This window comes from Tiliqua scincoides, chromosome 5 (assembly GCF_035046505.1).
Source record: "Tiliqua scincoides isolate rTilSci1 chromosome 5, rTilSci1.hap2, whole genome shotgun sequence".
Taxonomy (NCBI): domain Eukaryota; kingdom Metazoa; phylum Chordata; class Lepidosauria; order Squamata; family Scincidae; genus Tiliqua; species Tiliqua scincoides.
Genome location: NC_089825.1, coordinates 39,018,265 through 39,037,339, shown reverse-complemented (window position 1 = coordinate 39,037,339; position 19,075 = coordinate 39,018,265). Strand labels below are relative to the sequence as shown.

Here is a 19,075-nt window from a genome sequence, read left to right as displayed (position 1 = left end):
GAAATCTGTCACTGATTCCATTTTCCCAGACTCAAGTAATAGATTTCTGTGGGAAGATTTAGAACCAAATCAAAATTCATTTGGTTCCATTTGTTCATTGCTTTGTTCTTTTTTATTTTGTTTTGTTTTTTTGAACGTATGTCCCAGATGTGGTTGTGCATGCGGATTTGGCTGGAGATCCCAGCATGTCATGGAATTTTACTGTTCAAGATGTGCAAAAGAGGTTTGCAGAAAATGTCACAAGGATACACAAATAGTGAGAAGAATGAATAAGATCGTTTGAGAGAAAGTTCACCAGTGCAAAAAAAGATGGATAGGACAACCATATAATGTGCAATCCTACACACGCTTAACTAGTAGGAAGTTCCACTGAACACAATGAGACTCACTTCAAAGCAAAACCTGCATAGGATTGCAATGTAAGTGGATGACAAATGGGCAGCCCAATCCTTATCTGCACTGCAGCAGCCAACGCTGGTTATATAGTTCAGATTGGGAGGCCTCCTGGAAGTCTCCTCTGGGTAAGATAATTTTTTCCCTTTACCCAAAGTAACAACCCACCCTGGCCTAGGTAACACCCTGTGTAAGGCTGCTTGGCCCAGAAGAGAAGACAGGATATAACAAACAAAGCCCCCGCTAGATCCAAGTAGCTCCATTGGGCTGGCTGGGGCATAACTCAGGGTAAGGAGAAAAGTATTCCCTTATCCTGAGGATATCTTCAGCTTACTCCTAATGAGCACTGGATACAGTGTAGGCCACTGCCCAAGTGCTAGTTAGGATTAGGCTGTGAGTGGCTTAAAAGGAAAAAGAGAAAAATTCAAAATATATGAGTGTTTTATGTTAGACAGAACTATAGCAGCTGTTTGTTCTTTAGCTTGTGGCTGAGAATTTAATCAGAGAAAATAACTCAGCTCCTGGTCTTATCCCTCACTTTGGATACATGTGGTGTTTGGGGTTTGGAGTTAAGTATCATTCAGTTTCATTTCTGACATCTCCTTGAGCTCCTCTTCACAACAGTCTGATCTTAATTTGCGGTAGGATCATGACTACAAACAAACATTTTTTTTCAGCTATTCATGAGAAGTCGGAAATAGAAATGAAATTAAGAAGTGACTTAGCATTCTGAGCAGTCACCACCACTGCTCTTTTCAGACAGCATGCACAGAGAATGCCGAGAGGGCTGTGACATTGAGCCTGCGGCCCTGCCCCTGACCTATGAGCATTCAACTGAAGTTCTGAAAGGGTTCGCTTTGCACATTCAGAGGTCTTAGTCACATAGCAGACTCTAACATGGGTTTATCTTTACCCATCTAAAGACTCCTTTCAGACTTGCCTCTAAATGCATGAAAGTCAGAAATAAAGGCCAGTGGGCATGCAGAGGTCAAAGCCAGGGGCCACTGCTGAGCTCCCAGTTTCGGTTTTTTGACATCACGCTGCTCAGTGTCAATCTGGCATTAGACAGCAAAGTCCAGTGAAACAAACATCAAGTTTCTAGCTATCTGCCAACTCCTGCTAAGGCTATAGGTTGGTATTTAGTGGTTAGAAACACCGAGGGCGCAATCCTATCCCAGTTTCCAGCACTGATATAAGGGCAATGCACCTCCAAGGTAAGGGAACAAAGATTCCCTTAATTTGAGGAAGCCTCTGCGAGTGCCACCCAACTGCAGGGTGCAGCACACATCCCATTGGTACCTCTAAGCCAGTGCTGGAAAGCTGTTTAGGATTTGGGCCTGAATTTTGTTGAATTTTCAGAATTCAACACAAACAATCTGTTCAGTCATTTATCAGCTACGGCGACTAAATAAAACTTTGAGAGCGGGCAAAAACACTAAAAGCAAAACATAATAAACAACAGCAACTAAGCAAAAGATTTTAATCAATACTGATGGATCTTAATTACTACCCCCAAATTACAGGCAAAAGCAGTACCCTTTAATTTCTCAATTATTTACTGAACAATTTCACGTAAGGAAAACAGAAGGCCTATCATCCAGGTTTAATTAACGAACAGCACTTATTGCTAGCTGAGGTAAGCTTAGGTAATACTGTTGACTTCCATGAATCACTGCCAGTTTTGAATTGAGGGTCCAACATATTATGAGGCACCACAGAGAAAGAATACAACATGGAGCATTCCTGTTAGGTATTGAAAGTCCAGAACTGGAGGAAATTAACAAAATCATCTGAGGCACATTTCTGTACTGCAAAATCAAAAACTTATGGGAAGGGATGCTTATTTCTTTCTCGGTATGTGGTACAGTATCAGTTGTTAGCCAAGGTAGTCCTGGGCCTGAGCTGGTTATTAGATGCAACCTGGCCAAATGGAAGGTTCTGGAGAAATCATTTCTGCTCACTGCCATTCAGTAAGCCTGGTGCCATCTCTGAGGCCCTGCTGTCAACCTGCAGGCCACTTTCCTTATCAAATCACTCACTTCAAGCTGAAAATATCTTAACATCAGTTATACCATGTAAAAAAAGTAGAATGTCTAAAATTTAACCTACATATTTAATCAGTTAAAATTTTTACACCTTTCTCCCCTCCAAAAAAAGATTTTAAATTCACCACTGCTTAAAACAGAACCCTGCAAGATTGAATTCAGCATCGCCACTCAGTCCCCCTCAACTATGGGAACTGGGCTTATCTCTCATTCCTTACTCCTTGCAAACATGGTTATAATTAACACGGTTGGTGAGTTTTTCTTTTAAAGTTTAATGTCAACTTGCAAAGGAAATGGGGAAAAAGTTCAGTATTAAAATTTAAAAAGCTGCGCATATCTACAAAAGCAATATGGATTATTTGCAGGTTTTTACTCAGTGTTATGCAATCCTATGGTATGCTTTACTGTTTAAAATGTTGGTGAAATGCACACATCTCTCTGACAACCTCCTTGCAAATACAGAGAAAATGCTTTGTGTTACATCGTTTTTATTTATTTAGTTCAATTGATTACATACTGGAAGTTCATTGGTTCACCTTAGCTTTCTGGGACAGCAGTCCAGATATTCAGTGGAACTTACTCTGTAGTAAAGATGCATAGGAAACATTGTCCTCATTACTCTGATATAATAATATTTCCTACCAACCTTCTCGGAGGCTGAGTTGACCCATGCAGCAAAATGGGGGGGGGGGGGAATAGATGCTAAAGTTGAAGGATGAACTGTACAGTACAGTCAGCCCATTCTGAAATGGCAGAGTCTATTCTACCATTTTGGTATTCTACCACCTCATTCTGCTGCATGTCGATCAGGCCTAAGAGCAGTTACTGGGCCAAGATACATGTGACAAAGAATCATGTCACAGTCACCTAACAGTTTCTTAACAGTTTCTTTTTGAGGAAGAAAGCTTTATCCAGGGAGCTGACTGGAAATTGAAAGAGCAGGTATGTAGAGAGCGCTTTTCCCATCCACATTTTCCTCTACAAGTACACATTTAAAATCCAACATAAGGAAAGAATATGCACTTCAGAGAAGGGAAACAGAAGATAGGAAAATGCCGAAGCACCCCTTCCCCACAGTCATTTTTCTGCTCCTGACCAGTCTTTCTGGAAATGGCTTTGCACTCTTCAAAAAGCACAGTGAAACTCTGGGTAGGAAAAAAAAAAAATATTTAATTTGCAAACACATCATTGCTTATATTTACCTTCAGATGCTCATTCCATGAGTATACTGAAATAAAATTGCTTTGTCAATGCTTTTTTTGGTTTGAAAGTAGGCAAATCAAAAAGGATTATTCATCTGATTTCTCCTTTTAAAAAAGAGAAGTCAATGTTGATGGGTGCAGGGAGGGGAGGCGTATGCAAAGATGTAAATTGCAAAACCGTTGGCAAAATATTTGGTCAATGACCAATATTTCCTTTGTAAATTAATCCCACATCTTTATTAAATTAAGCATGACTTTAAAAAATGTGAAACATACTTTAAATATTTTGTTTTATGATGTCCTGGAATGTGGTACGACCTCTTCTAGATCAAGAAAAATGAGAAAATCAATTAAAATTCTAACGTGAGCCATGATCATGTAAACTCATGCATCCAATAACCCAATATTGTTTTTTTTTTTGTAATGATATGTGACAAGGTACAGAGAAGACACCCAAGAGTGGGACATTTTTTAATATCCATATTTCATTTGTAGTAGATCCATGTTGCTTTTTGACCTGGAGGAAAATATATTAGTACCTATAATTTTTTTTTCCAGCAAGGTGAAAAGTAGCTTGGCGGGGAAGATCTTGAAAGTTAGTGTTCAGGTAAGAGATTATAGATCAGGATTTCTCGGGTTTGAATCTCACTTGCTGAATCAGGTCTGTAGATACGCATCTCTTAAGTCTGGCACAATTAGCTCTGATGGTGCGGATAACTGACACAAGCTCTCTTGCATTCCCATAGGTGACCTGCCTGGCAATACAACATATGACTGCTGCCCTCTGCTGCAAATCAGGATCTGGGACTGGGATCACTATGTAAATCAGGCAGTTGTCTTGCATCCTGGGTGCAAAATAATATAGCATTTGTTAGTGATCAATTTAATGCAATTTGTAATTAAGGCTTTTATAAAGCCCAAGGCTGAGCATTTTTGTGAGTTTTATTAAGAATATGTTTGGTATATGATGACTTTAATCTGATTTAGGATGTAAGTCAGGGACATACAGAGTGGGGGCAGCAGAACCGCATCATTGTAGTCCATGGAAAAGCACCACAGCTGCCCTGTCTGCTTACACCTGAGGAGGCTCTCCTTCCACCTGAGAAAATGGGTATAAGGTGAGCCTCCTCGGATATAAGGAGAGCCTCATTAGGTGCAAGCAGGCAGGGTAGCTGCGTTGCTTTACCATAGACCACAGGTGCCCAAACCCCGGCCCAGGGGCCACTTGCAGCCCTCAGGGACTCCCAATCCGGCCCTCAGGGAGCCCCCAGTCTCCAATGAGCCTCTGGCCCTCTGGAGACTTCCTGGAGCCTGCACTGGCCCGACACAATGTTCGACCTCTCGTGTGAGCTATGGGACAAGGGCTCCCTCCACTGCTTGCTGTGATACAGCAGTGGCAGCGAACGAAAGGCAAGCCTTGCTTTGTGGAAGGCCTTTTATAGTCCTTGAGCTATTGCAAGACCTTCACTCATTCATACAAGTTCCATCTCAAATACATTCATTTATATAAATTTATTCAAATTTGAAATGCAAATTAATTCTTTTTTTTCCCCTGGCCCTCCGACACAATGATGTGGCCTTCCTATCAAAAACTTTGGACACCCCTGCCATAGACTACAAAGTAAGTCAAAATGAACTGAATGGAACTTACTTACTTCTGAGTATACATACATAGGGTTGCTAAAGTCTTGATCAAAGACTCCCAAGGTAGACTTGCCAGAGATGGGTTAAGATGTAAAGTTCTCTTATAGACTGGTAACTAACTAGTTCACTAACAGGAAGCAGAATGTAGGCGTAGACGGAAAGTTCTCACAATGGAAGGAAATAAAGCTCAGGGGTCTCCCAAGGATCTGCATTGGGACCAGTGCTATAACTTTTTTACAAATGACCTGCAGTAAGCAATGAGGTGACCGGGTTTATGGGAAGCACATCATTCAGGATGGTGACAATCCAGGTGGATTTCCAGCAAAGATATTCAAAAGGCTTTTTGCAAACTGGGCTAATCATTGCTTCAATTGTACATAACATTCAGTGTACTTGTAATATACATGTTTTTGTAAAGAGATATAAAATGGCAGAGGGGGGTAAATCTTAACTTCACAGAGCTGGTTTAGGGCCCAATCCTAACCAACTTTCCACCTCCAGTGCAACCGCAATGAAGCCCAGAGGTAAGGGAACAAAAGTTCGCATACCTTGAGGAGGCCTATGTGACTGCCCCTCCACCACAGGATGCAGCACACACCCCATAGGTATAGCTGCACCGGTCCTGAAAAAATGGATAGGATTGGGCCGTATATTGGCTGTGACTACTGAGGTGGGTAAGAGATCTTGGGGTGGTGGTGGGCAGCAAGCTAAATGAAGATGTTGACTTAATGTGTACCTGAGATGAAAAATGCAAATTCCATGTTAGGCATGGTCACAATGCTTTTATATATGATGTAACCAGATTTAGAATACTGTGTATAGTCCTTGTTGTCCCATCTCAAAAAGGACAATGTAGACTTGGTAGAAGTGCAGAAAAGACTGATCAATGTAATCAAGAAATTAGAATACCTTTAGATTTTTTTTTAAATGGAAGTCGTGGACATGACAAAGATTGATGAAATTACATATATGGAGAAATGGATGGAGAGAACCTTTTCTTCAGCTCTGTTTAGGCATTAACTCCAGCATGTGGAGATGGCACATGCTTGGGGGCAGAAGGAGCTCTGTTCCCCATCATGCTCATCAAATTGATTGGCACTAGATTTGGAACTGACAAGACAAAGTACTTACTCTCACGATGTATAATTAATAAAAGGAATTAATCTGCATAGCTCAGTTAGGGAGGGGCTGACACTTAGCGGAAAAGCACCCACTTTGCATGCAGAATGTCCCAAGATCAATCCTTTGCATTTCCGGACAGGGTTTGGAAAGAGCCATCTAGAACACTGGAAGGCTGCTACCAGCTAGAATCAGATGGTCTAAAGAGCTGACTTAGCAGAAGACAGCTTCTTATGTGAAGAGACCTGGTGAGAGCCACTGGCTTAGATGGTTATAAAAGGAGATTTAAAAAAATGTGGACAATTGTCTGTAATAGCTGTTAGTCATGATAGCTAATAGAACCTCCATGTTCAAGACAATACGTTACTGTAGTGTTTCTCAAACTGTGGGTCGGGACCCATTAAGTGGGTCGCGAGCCAGTTTCAGGTGGGTCTCCATTCATTTCAATATTTTATTTTTAATATTTTAGACTTGATGCTACCATCGTATGTGATTACATTTGGGGAAATGTTACAGATCTGTACTTTTAACAAGCTACTATCTATATTCTTTTAACAATTATAGTGAATGGGACTTATTCCTGGATAAGTGTGGGTAGGATGCAGCCTAGGATTTTCCTGTCAAGAATTTTCCTGCTTGATTATGTCACTTCTGGTCATGACATCACTTCCAGTGGGTCCTGACACGGGTCTCAGTGCTAAAAGTGTGAAAACCACTGTGTTACTGAATAGCAGTTGCTGGGTGGCAACAGCAGGGGATGGCTAATGTTTCTGGCTACTGTAGAAAACAAAATACTAGGCCAAATGAAACTGAGGTCTGATTAGGCAGGGCTTCTCTTATAATGCATATGGGGTTTGCGCTAGGAAAGAGGAAATGGAAGAGGCACATCAAAGAGTCTGTGTTTTGATAATTGTATTAAGGTGGTAGCAGGGGAAAAACTTTTCATTACATTGTTGGACGATAACTAAATGAATAAAACAAGGTTGCAGAAGCTTTAAAATAACTGAGGAAAGGAAAAGTCTCAGACTTCAAGGCAAGAAAGAAAAATCACTGGGAAAATCAAAGCCTGTTCTCCAGTCTGGTTGTCCAGGGTGTCGAAAGTAAGCAAGCAAGACACTTCTCTCTATACAAGGTTTCAGCATTCTTTGCCAAGATAAAGAGTGGTTTCTCCTACCCATCTTCCTTCCCAAGACAATAAAACAAGGATGTAGTAAGTAAAGGTCTCTCAGGAAATCTAAAAAGTAAAAAAGAAAAGGTGGAATAACAGGAGGTTTCAAAATGTCACAGGCCATTTCTGGGATTCCCTGATATTTGGTTTGAAATTGGAAGGGATTGTGAAGCGTCAGCGTAAAGAATGTCAGTGCCATGTGGAGAAGTTCCACGGCGCTCCTCCTTTCTCTGCAGCCAAAATCTAACGTTTGAATTTCATGGCACTATTCCACTCCACTTCATCTAGATGAAACATCGCCAAGGCAGGCAAGCTCATTTGTTCAGAAATTGACTCAAATTCAGATGGATTTCTAAAACTGTTTTCTTTTCCACTGCAAGGTGATTTTTTTTTCTCACAGGTTCTGTATTCTATAAATCCTAAGATACTACACAACTTAGATTCCTATGCCTGCTGAACACTGTTATCAATCTGACTAAAAGCTGAACTCTTAACAAAAACGGGATGCTCAGCGAGCTCAACTACGAGGCAACTGCAAAAAATTAAAAATCTGCCCACCATTCATCATGTTTGTATTTGGGCCTTAAGGAACACTAGAGCATTGTGGAGGTGTTACCACTCTCTTTAGCAAATGGGCTTACACATCAACTGAGGAGTAACTCAAGACTTTTACAGAAGACAACGTTTTCTATACAGAAATCAATGTTCTGTAAGTCATTGCTTTAGTTCCATGTGTACTTGGTCATAGGATAAATGTGCATGTTGGACCATGGCTCAGTGGTAGAGCACATGCTTTGGTTCAATTCCTGGCATCTTCAGTAGGGTTGGGGAAAAAAAAACCCAATCCGAAACCTTGAAGAGCCACTGACAGTCAGTATAGGACAGTGGTTCCCAACCCCCTGCAGGGGAGTTGGGAAACAGGTAAGTATTTGTGTGGGCAGGGAGGGAGGCAGAGAGGAGGGCAGCAATGATACCACAGGGATCACAGTGCAGCTGCTAGCAAGGGGTTTATTTCTTACCTTGGGGGCAGAGCTGGCCTCCTGCAGGGTCCTAGAGGCTTGGAGCCCCTTCCTATGTTCTCTGAGGCGTCTGTAAACAGTTCTTATCTCAGATCAGCAGCTACTTCCTGGTTTTCAAGTGAAAACAGAAGTAGCTGCTGATCAAAGATAATAACTGTTTACAGAACCCTCAGAGAACATCAGAGAGGGATGCAAGCCTCCAGGACCCTGTAGGAAGCCAGCTTTGCCCACAAGGTAAGAAATAAGCCCCTTGGCAGTGGTAGCACTGCAATCTCTGTAGCACTGTTGCTGCCATCAGACCAGGGCAACTCACCTTAAGGAGGAATGCCCTGCTTCTGGTTTCCCTAGTGGGTTATGACCCACCAGTTTGAGAATATTAGTTTAATTTTGGAAAGAATTTCTTATTTTGTTCCAGCCCACCACTGTGCTAACAAAAGTTCCTACTACTGCCCTAGTCCAGGGATGTCAATCATAAGGCCTGTGGGCAGCTTCCAGCCCACACAATAATTGGGCTCTTCCAGTGCCACCCTTTCTGCAGTGTTGCTTCTGCTGAGGAACTAAGAGGGAGAGACAGATGGACAACTCAGAAGGCAATGAATGCTATGGGGGAAGGGGCAGACCACAAGAGGTGGGAGAGGAAGTAGGGAGGTGCTGTCAAGCCACTGGGAGTGCCCAATTATCATGGGCTTTTAGCAGCACTGTTTCGGCCTCGACATCATTTGTAGAGCACCTCTCAGCTGTTGAGCTGTGAAACGATTCCTTGGCCAAAGTGGCACTGCTGAAAGGGTAGCCCACGTAGTAGTCAGGGTCTTCCAGTATGATAATTGGGCTCTCCCATATCTTGAAAACATGATCAAGATTTGCATACAGCAGTCTCTTGACTTTCATCACTTTGCTCCCTCAGCCATTTTCAATTATAACCACATTCCAAATTTCATCCACGTTCTTTCCGCTTTTGTACTATTTCATCCAACCTTCCACAACTTTCATCAACATTCTTATGTTTGCTTTTCTTTTATTTCTGTTTATTTAGGTTTCACATACATTCGCATGTGTTACATACGTAGTTATTTATGTTTTCCACAGGCCAAAATGCATTTGCAAGCTAAATAAGGCTTTGCTTTGACATTCATCCATTTTTGACTTTCATCCACAGCACTGGTCTCTAACAGATGAAACTGCAAGGTATTGTTGTATTTTCTCTTGAGTGCCTACATGAGAATTAAGTGCCTGTTTTTGGCCATTATCTGCTTAATGGTGACACTTCCTTCTTACTGATGGCACTTCTGAACCTCAGAATGCTTTATGTCCCACTGTATGAAATGTATTTGACACCCCTATGCTATTGTATTAAAACTTAATTTAGAGTAACCCCCTTTCCAATAGATTTGAATTGGATGAGGTATCGGCACATGAAGCTCTGCACTTGCTTCTCTTACCCTTGCATTAGGTGGAGAAAAGAGTTATTGCCCCACAGTGGACAGGAAACAAGGGTAAACAGAAAGGAAATAAGGAGGTGGAACAAGCCATGTTTGCATGTTCTTTGGCTGCTGTGAAATAATTGAAGAAACAAGCATCACTTCGGGTTGTGACTTGGAAACCATATTTGTGGTCACTTCCATACTCACAAGACTAAAGTACATTGCAGCTTGCAAACTGGACAATCATGGATATTAGCCACCACAACTTCTGCTATCTGCATGGTACTTTGGAGACTGTAGAAGTTGCCATAGTTGAAATCCCAGCTCACCATACAAAAGCAGCACACATGTGAACAAGTCCAAAATATGTTACCTAACAGTGATGTTTAGTATTAGCTGGCAAATCCTGGAATTTTTCCACTCCTGATTTAGTATGCAGTAGACCTCAGTGACTTGAAATATCTAGGTATACTTTTACTAAACTTACGGCACAATCCTATCTTGTGCTAGAACAGGCAGGCCATGAGGTCTGCACTGTATCCATAGCAAGATAGGGGCCCAAAGTGGCTCAGCAGGAGGTAAGGGGAAACTCTTCCCCTTACCCATGGTAAGCTGCTGCAGCCCCAATGGGTCTCCTCAGACTTGTGCCACCTCTGGAGGTGGCACAAGTCCCAAAGAGAGCGGAGCAGCTTGCAGTTGCTTTGCGCTGCTTGGGAACGGTGGTAGGATGCAGCATATCTGCCTGGTCCCAGCCCCGCCTCCTGCTCCCTGCCTGCCCAATCCCGGGACTGCCCTCCACCCACTCTCCCCCGCCCCAGAACGCCTCCCTTCCACCTCCTCCCCACCTTCTCCCCGCCCAAGCCAGAGCTCTGCGTTGGCTGAGCTCGGCCGACGCAAGGCTCCCTGTCAGAGTCGGTGCGGAATCTGGATTCAGTCTCCACAGGCTGGTGCGCATCCCTGCGCAAGGGACTTGTGCCAGCCAAAGGGCAACCTGGGATTGTGCCCTTAATCTTTGCACCAATTCTTTTGGCTACTTGTGGCAAACTAAAAGTGCAATTACATGGATTAATCCATTGGGGTGTTTATGGATCTTTCTACTGAACAGGTAAACAGATTATGTATTCTTTATTTTATTTATCTACTTGCTACATTTACATACCATCTTTCTGCCAATGTACTCAAGGAAATTTACATTATATCACAATTGCTTCAAGTCTAAGAGGTACACTACAAGAAACTGGGAGAAGAAGAAACAAAGAAATGTATCCAGGTACACCAGTGCTTTCAATTAAGTTTAGTTCAGACTAACATCATAATTCAAGCCTGGTACTGATAGAGTGCTATCCCATCACTTAATCATGGTTTGTGCTTCAGAGTATCTCCCATTTCCCCACGTCATTGCACTACCTTTCTGAGACAGTAAAGCGGTTTACCAAAAATTAATAAGGGCCCAATTCTATCCAACCTTCCAGCATCAATGAAGCCGCAATGTAGCCCTGAGGTAAGGGAACAAAAATTCCTTTTCCTTGAGGTGGCCTCCATGACTGCCTCTTCATCCCACCCTCTTGGCATCGTATCAGCACTGGAAAGTTGGATCGGTTTGGATCCTAAGAATCACAGGCACATAGGAAGACAGTTCCATACAAAGTGAACTGATAGTGCATTTGTTATGAATGCAGTGTACTCCAATGTAAAGCTCCATACATGATAATGTAGAATGTGAACACGACTACAACAGACAAGAATCCATCAATTAGTAGCCATGAACTATACTATAATGCTATAGTATTTTAGATGGATCCCAATAGCTGTACAAAATTTAAAACCAAAAATAAAGTTTCTAGCCCTTATATGACACTAGTAGTTTCTAGATAGAACACAGATATTATGGGTTATCAAATTATTTTACTGTAATCACCTTAAGCACTGAATTTTAAAAGGCTTAGATGCTTCCAAGAGAAGAAATTGTCTCCTTGTGATGTATGCCAATTCAGCACAAATGACACCTGCAAGCCTCATAGCAACTATTGTTGCCCATACTGACTCCTGCTAGTCCGAAACAGCAAGGCTATCAGTATCAACAAGGACAACACTTTCATTCTTTTTCTATTAAGTTTGGAACCTTTTTTTTTTTCAAAATCCAAAAGGAAAAACAAATCCACCAAATTTCCCATTCAAGTGCAGCACAACAAGCCTCAAAATAATGCTTATAGAATGAGTAAATAACAAGAAACACCTCTAAACAAAGTTGTCCCAACGTGCATCATTCATTCAAAAGGATGGAGTGTATTTTCATTCCTAATGTCCTGCCCCCAAATCCCTAGGAATGGATTGCATGCAACACAAGTCTTTTGCTCTCTTTAGAGTAGGTATGTTTTGGAGGGAAGGCAGGTTACAAATCTCAGTGACTCTTTCCAAAGGAGAAAACACACACGCCAGACCAGCAATCCTGAAATCGCTTCCCTGTAAGCTGTCCCACTGACACAAATCAGCGGTTGCAGTGCCTGCAAAACTGGAGCAAACCCTGAGTGACACCACTGGGACACAGACCGCATTCCTAAATGATTTATATCCTAGAGAGCAGATCTTTACCAGCGAAACCTTTTACTTGCTCTATTAGGCAAATAGAGCTCAAATTGACCAGTCACATTTCAAGAGCTAACCCCCCTTTTCCCTTTTAGTAAGCCGGTTTCAGGTCTTTTTTGCAAAATTAAAAAAAAAAAAAAATTAAAACCTAGCAGAAAATAATTTGCAGCTGTGATAATATCAGGTTGGGGATTTTAAAAAAAAGAACAGAAAAGAAAAAGAAAAACACTATACTATAGCTTTACATTGAATAATAAAAGATAAAAAAGGGGCGTCTGTGAATAATTAGACATTGCCGTCTGAAGCCAGTTGCAGTCACTGCAACTGATAATAAACTTAAACCCCCTTGAGAGCAGGTAAATGCTTTGCAACCCTGACCCCCTTGCTCTCACATTACTTAACTACCCTGCAGCTCCAGCATTACATCACCATTCAAATGATTGGTCCCTGCAGTTTAACTCTCTCCCTGTCTCCTCTGATTAGGAAGGAAAGAGCAACACGGGGAGGGAGCCCGCAAGAAACTTTTGCTCCGAAGTTTCGCTGCTGGATGGAGATTTGCAGCACTGGGTGCGTGAGGTTCTTTGCTCAACGATAGTGGAGAACGGAACTCCGTCCAAGTTGCAGAGAATAAAAGGGGCAAGCGAGGGGGAGGGGGAAATGTGCTCCAAGAGGAAATGAATTAAGTAGGCAAAAGGAAGAGGAGGAAAGGTGATTGGGAGTAGTGGAGAGGACAGAGCAATCAGAAAAGGAAAATTAAAAACAAACCTCATGGACATCACTGAGCCTGTATTCCCTGCTGAGGAGCAGAACATGAGAGCCCTGGAATGACTGTATGTAGAACCTGAGCCAAAGCTTAACTAGCCCGAGTGAGTCATATCCTTCCCATTTGATTCCAGTCCAAATGATGATGTAATGCTCTGGCCTTCTCCCTTGCTTGCTCCCTCTTCTCTACTGCCTGCCTGCCTCCCTCCTCCCCTTCTTCTCCTTTTGAGCTCGGTGCTAGTGAAGTCACCATTTAAATTTGGCAGGGCTGAAGCAAAAACTTCAATGTAACCAAAACAGCCCCAGGCGAAGTTCCAGACGCACAGAGACTTGGTGGTGCAATTGCCATTGGAAACGGGTAAACAGAGAGAGAAACAGTGCCGCCTCAGAATGGCCTGAGCAGCTGCTTGTGAGGAGAGCTCAGAGTCCAAGCTGTCGGAGATTTAATGGTTTTCCTCAGAAGATACTACACACACACACACACTCGCTTGCTGGTATACACACAGGCACATTCCCGCACATTTGAGGAGGGGAAAAAAAAATGAGCAACTGTGAAGAGCGCGAGGAAGAAAAGACTAAAAGCGAAACAAGCTGGAACAGGAGAGAAAAAGTATTTGAAATATGCTGGGCTTAATGGGGAAGTGAATGCAAGTGTAGTGGTTCAAGGAGCCTTGATGCGCTACACCGGGGGTATCAAACATAAGGCCCATGGGCCAAATGCAGCCCCTGGAAGCAATTTATCCAGCCCCTGTTGTTACTGGGTTCTCCCAGTGTGATAATTAGGCGCTCTCGTGTTTTGAAAATATGAACAAGATTCACACTTTTTCTCTTTTGTCATCTGCAGCTAATGAGTTTCTATGTGAGAAGAAAGAGCTTATTTCTAGCCATCATCTACTTAATGATGTCACTCTCTGCTTAGTGATGTCACTTCTAGCCCTCAGCAGGTGCCATGAATGCTAACGTTGAACCCTCTGTATGAAACAAGTTTGACATCTCTGGGCTACACCAAAAGGACCTTAAAGCTTCAGAAGACTAATCTAGGGCCTAGTTCATATGCAATGGTGCTCCCTCGCCCATCAAATCTTAGGAAAAGATAGTGCCACTGGTTTTTCAGGTTGATTGACAGTGCTAAAATTATAGGGGGGGGGCAGGCAAGGCCTGGGTCCCTTCCTTTTTGTGTCAGCCCCCTCATCTATCATTCTTAGAAGGTTACTGAAAGAGCCATGATTTGGCTAAAACTGTGAAAGAGATGGGACAGAAACTTGTAGGTTGCATTAAGGCAGGGACATGTGGTGTGGGGGTGGCAGGTGAGGTAGAACTGCCCCACTGTAGTCCATGGAAAAGCACCGCAGCTGCCCTGCCTGCTTACACCTACAGAGTCTCTCCTTACGCCTGCTTTCTCAGGTGTAAAGAGGGTGCTCTCAGGTGTTAGCAGGTGGGACAGCTGCAGGGCTTTTCCACAGACTACAATGGGGTAGTTCTGCCTCACCTGCTGTCCCCACACTGCACATCCCTGCATTAAGGATCCCGCTCTGACGCATGATGGGACCTGAAGCTATGTCAAGTCTAAGAGGCTGCATCCCATAAATCACGCCCCCCCCCCAAAGTTTAATATTCTAACATAAAGGACAAAGAAAATAGAACTATTAATGTTTTCTATTTTCATATATTCATAGGTGAAGGTATAACCAAAAAATGCATTAAACATAAATATCTTCCACTAAGCCTATTTGCACTATGAAGAGCTTTTTAAGAGATAACGTACAACTTGAAATGTTCATATTAGAGGCCCGTCATAATGTGAGGCTCTAAGCTGTAGCTTACTTAGCTTGTCCATAAATCCAGCCATGACTCCATTGCTTCCCCCCTCCCCATATTTTAAAAACTGACTGGCAACCAGCACTCACATGAGAAATGGCACCGCCACATAGGGCTGGCTGGGGGTCCTTCTACCACTCTTTACTCATTTTGCTGAGAAGCCAGATGATGTTTATGTAAAGTCCATTCCCATAGCTTGCATTCCCCCCTTTCCAGGGAGGGGGAGCTCTTCCTATCTTCTTGACCCTTGATTTTTCACGTTTTCTGAACTTTCATCATAACTGTAGCACTGCCATATGAGGCATGAACTGACAAAGCACAATCTATCACATGGTTTATCACTGACCTGTGAGGTTACAGACTGGGATTCTGCCTGTCTCCAGGACTCACTTTTCCCCACTGAGAATCTGTCAGGACCCACCGAAAATGATGTCATGACAGGAAGTGACATCATCAAGAAGGAAAATTTTTTTTAACAATCCTAGGCTGCAATCCTACCCATACTTACCCAGGAGTAAATCCCACTGACTATCATTGTTAAAAGCACATACAGAGTAGCCTGTTAAAAGTACAGATCTATAACATTTCCCCAAATGCAGTCACATACCATGGAAGCATCAAGTCTAATATACTAAAAATAAAATACTGAAATGAATGGGGACCCACCTGAAATTGGCTCGCAACCCACCTAGTGAGTCCCGACCCACAGTTTGGGAAACACTGTTCTAGAGAATTGGGAGGGATGAGGAAAAAGGAAAAGAGCAACAACAGCAACAACAAAAACCTCTAATCATTGAATTCAGTAGATATGAATATGCATTGTGTACAAGCAATAACGGAAGAAGACCTTGACAAGAAACTTCCTACCAGAAATGTGTTTCTTGGAGCCAAATCACATGTTAGATGACGAATGTTGTTGACCTTTTATGCTTTTGGGGAGGCTTTTTCCCCCCTAAACAGAAGCAGTGGGGTGATCCAGACTGGGACCACTGAGCATGAGATAGGGGATTTAATATTTTGAAGTCCCATCTGTATTAGGGTGAAGTGCCACCTATATGGGCCCCCATGGCCAATATTCCCCCTAAGGGGTCTGCACTGCTGCAAGGACCCCTTCACCGGTTGTACAGCAGTTTGTTGGCATTTCTGGATTCATGGTTATGATGCTAAATGTCATCACTGGACTTACAGGCACACTAAATTCTAAGCCGATGGGTATAATTTGCCCATAGATAAAAAGTTCAATTACCACCAATTACAGTTTGCCTCATAGAACAGATAAATGTCTCATGGGAGCATTATGGATTGGGACTATAGAGAGAAGACCACTGTCGCCCACCACAGTCCTGATCAAGATTGGTACCCTATGACTGACTGCTATGTGGGTGAGAAAGAAAGCAAAGGCCATATGCTTAATGTAACATATATTTTAGCCTCCAACTCTAGATTTTCAACGTGAAATCAGAAGTTGTTGTACATTGAGAAGCACACGATGAATTAACAGATACCAAATCATGTTGAACAGATTTCAGAAGACTAATGCATGAGGAATGTTAAAGGACTGCAGTGTGATTGAACCCTGTGTGACTTCCATCATTTGTGCAATTGCAGTGATCTTTTTTCAAGTTGCCACAGTTGTGCAAATCACAACAGCATCATTAACAGCCTGGATGCGGAGACTCTCACAAACGGAGCCGCTACCTGACTACAGAATAAGTATTCCTGAAAAATAAAACATGTTTTCCCAGGTGGATGGGTAAGGCTAATTGGATTTCACAAATGCATCTTCTCTGGTCACTGCTAATAATTTCAAGTACTTTGACTTCAGTCATACATTTTAGCTGTCTCCAGGAATTAATAACAATGGTTACAGGCAGAGAAAGAAGTGGGAGAAAGAAAGGCGTATTCCACTCCATGGATCAGAAAAACTCCATTGATACCAGTGCTGTGCGGCCACTGGAAGTGACAGCTTTATCAAGTGAAGCAGCTCTGAATTAGAGGTGATCAGCCATAATTATTACTGGCGCCACTGAAACCAGTTGCTTGACAGTATCATATGTAGTTGTTATAAAGTTTGGTTCATTGTGTCATTGGCCTGCATAACTCATTTATGTCTGAATGCTCAGTTATTGATTTCTCATCTTCTGTAACATAATAAAAGGAAAAGACGTTTAATCCCCCTAACACTTTCTTTTATTGCAAGGCACTGCAAGCTATTTTAATTCTACATAACAACTGCAAGTATCATACAAAAAGAAGGTTACGTCTCTTTAATCCTAAATATTTTCCATTCATTTTCTTATTTATGCCTGTCTTGGGAACACAGTTAAATAGCTAACTTAGGAAAGTTATTTAGAATATTTGACTAAAAAAGAGATGGACTCAAAGACACAAAAAAATTAGAACTGGATTTTTTAAAATATTATTTCAAATGCCTTTTCTGTTGTAGTGAGTGGATTAGAGAGGATTCATGAAAAAAAGAAAGCAAAACCATTAATACGTGAAAATTTGTAATCTGTGAAATTTGTATTCTTCCAATTTATCACTGTTCCTTAGAGACACCTTGTTCACAAAGTGAGCTCCAAGTTTTTGGAGTCCTTGGCAAGCTGCTCTCCTTATGTGAACCCCAAGAGAGTCACTCTGCCACCATCTCACAAATGCTCCAACAATACTGATCCCTGACGTCTCCTAACTGAAGATGGCTACCTATGTGTTTACCATAAACGTACTATGTAGCTGCTCTAATTGCAGGACAAGGATAACATATGTAGCCTCAGCCACTTAGTAAGTAAGTTAGTAAGTCCAACATGACTAGAGATAAGTGAGCTTCCTGTGGATTGTCACAGAATGTTCTGGGAAAAAATTAAGTTATTGTCTAAAATGTCAGAAAGAACTTGGTTTCTTATCTGAGCCCATCTGAAGCTCGAAAAGCAGCCTTTTGGCAATTTCTTCTTCTTCTTGGAAATATGGCTCAATTTGCCTTTTAACTGAGTCAGAAAATATTTCAGAGGCCTGTAAAGTTCTCCTTGGAGAAGAGCCTCTAATAAGCCCATGTCATTCGTTTCAGAGCCTGACTTGGAAGAATTTTGCCAGCATGAGCATACCTAAACATTACCACATTTCTACAATTACTTCATAGTAATACTGGTATGTGTTTTTAAAGCAGGGTTTACCTTGTGGCTTCAAACATCTGCATCTCCATATGGTAAGGGCCTCTATGCTATAAGTATCCACTGGTGGTAAGCCATCATCATTTTCCATGCATACAGACAGAAGTTTCATAGTTCCCTGCACTGGTAGAAGGAGACTTGCTGAGATGTCAAACTGAGTGAGGAACAAACAAGATTGTTCATGCCGCATAGGGTATGATTGTTACCATGCAGATGGTACCCTTATAGCAGAGCAGTTGGGGTGCTCTGCATGAAGTCAAGTCAATGGCGTATAAGACTTATCTTAGGAATAACTTGGGGATATTTCACTAGGGGCTGTGGGTAGCCTTTGACCCATATCCAGTCTTTGCCTGACCCTTTGCTTCCCCCTTCACCAGTGTAACATCACCAACAGTGCAGTTCCGAGCACTGGCTCTAGAGGTCAAAGTGTCCCAATATTGGATTTCCGGTGCTTGATTCTATGTTTGGGTGCCTCTGCGCAACAGAACATACAATTAGACGTGTTATCTAGTATTTGTGAAATACTATCTTTTACTGCAAAACTACTTCAAGACCAAAGGGATTCGGAATGAAATGCAATTGACTTACAATACAATTCTAGGTGTATTTATTCAGAAGTAAATCCTCTGAGTTCAGTAGGACTTCTCACTAGTAAATGTGCCTAAGATTGCAGCCTTACAGCCCAATCCTTTGCTTCCCAGCGCCCAGGGCTGCAGTGGTGCCAAAATGGT

At 42.2% G+C, this 19,075-nt stretch overlaps 1 protein-coding gene across 3 annotated transcripts in view; it reads right to left on the bottom strand.

Annotated features, from left to right (window-relative positions):
- Positions 1-19,075, bottom strand: part of CREB5 (cAMP responsive element binding protein 5) — a 304,261-nt gene that overhangs the window by 94,316 nt on the left and 190,870 nt on the right. The window contains exon 1 of one of the 3 annotated variants that reach the window (XM_066627890.1): positions 13,363-13,468. The exons of the other annotated variants lie outside the window; for them this stretch is intronic. Within the exon in view, the coding sequence (XP_066483987.1) occupies positions 13,363-13,409 (47 nt within the window). The 5' untranslated portion in view covers positions 13,410-13,468. Of the gene's footprint in view, positions 1-13,362; positions 13,469-19,075 lie in introns of those variants that run through there. 3 annotated transcript variants of the gene reach the window in all.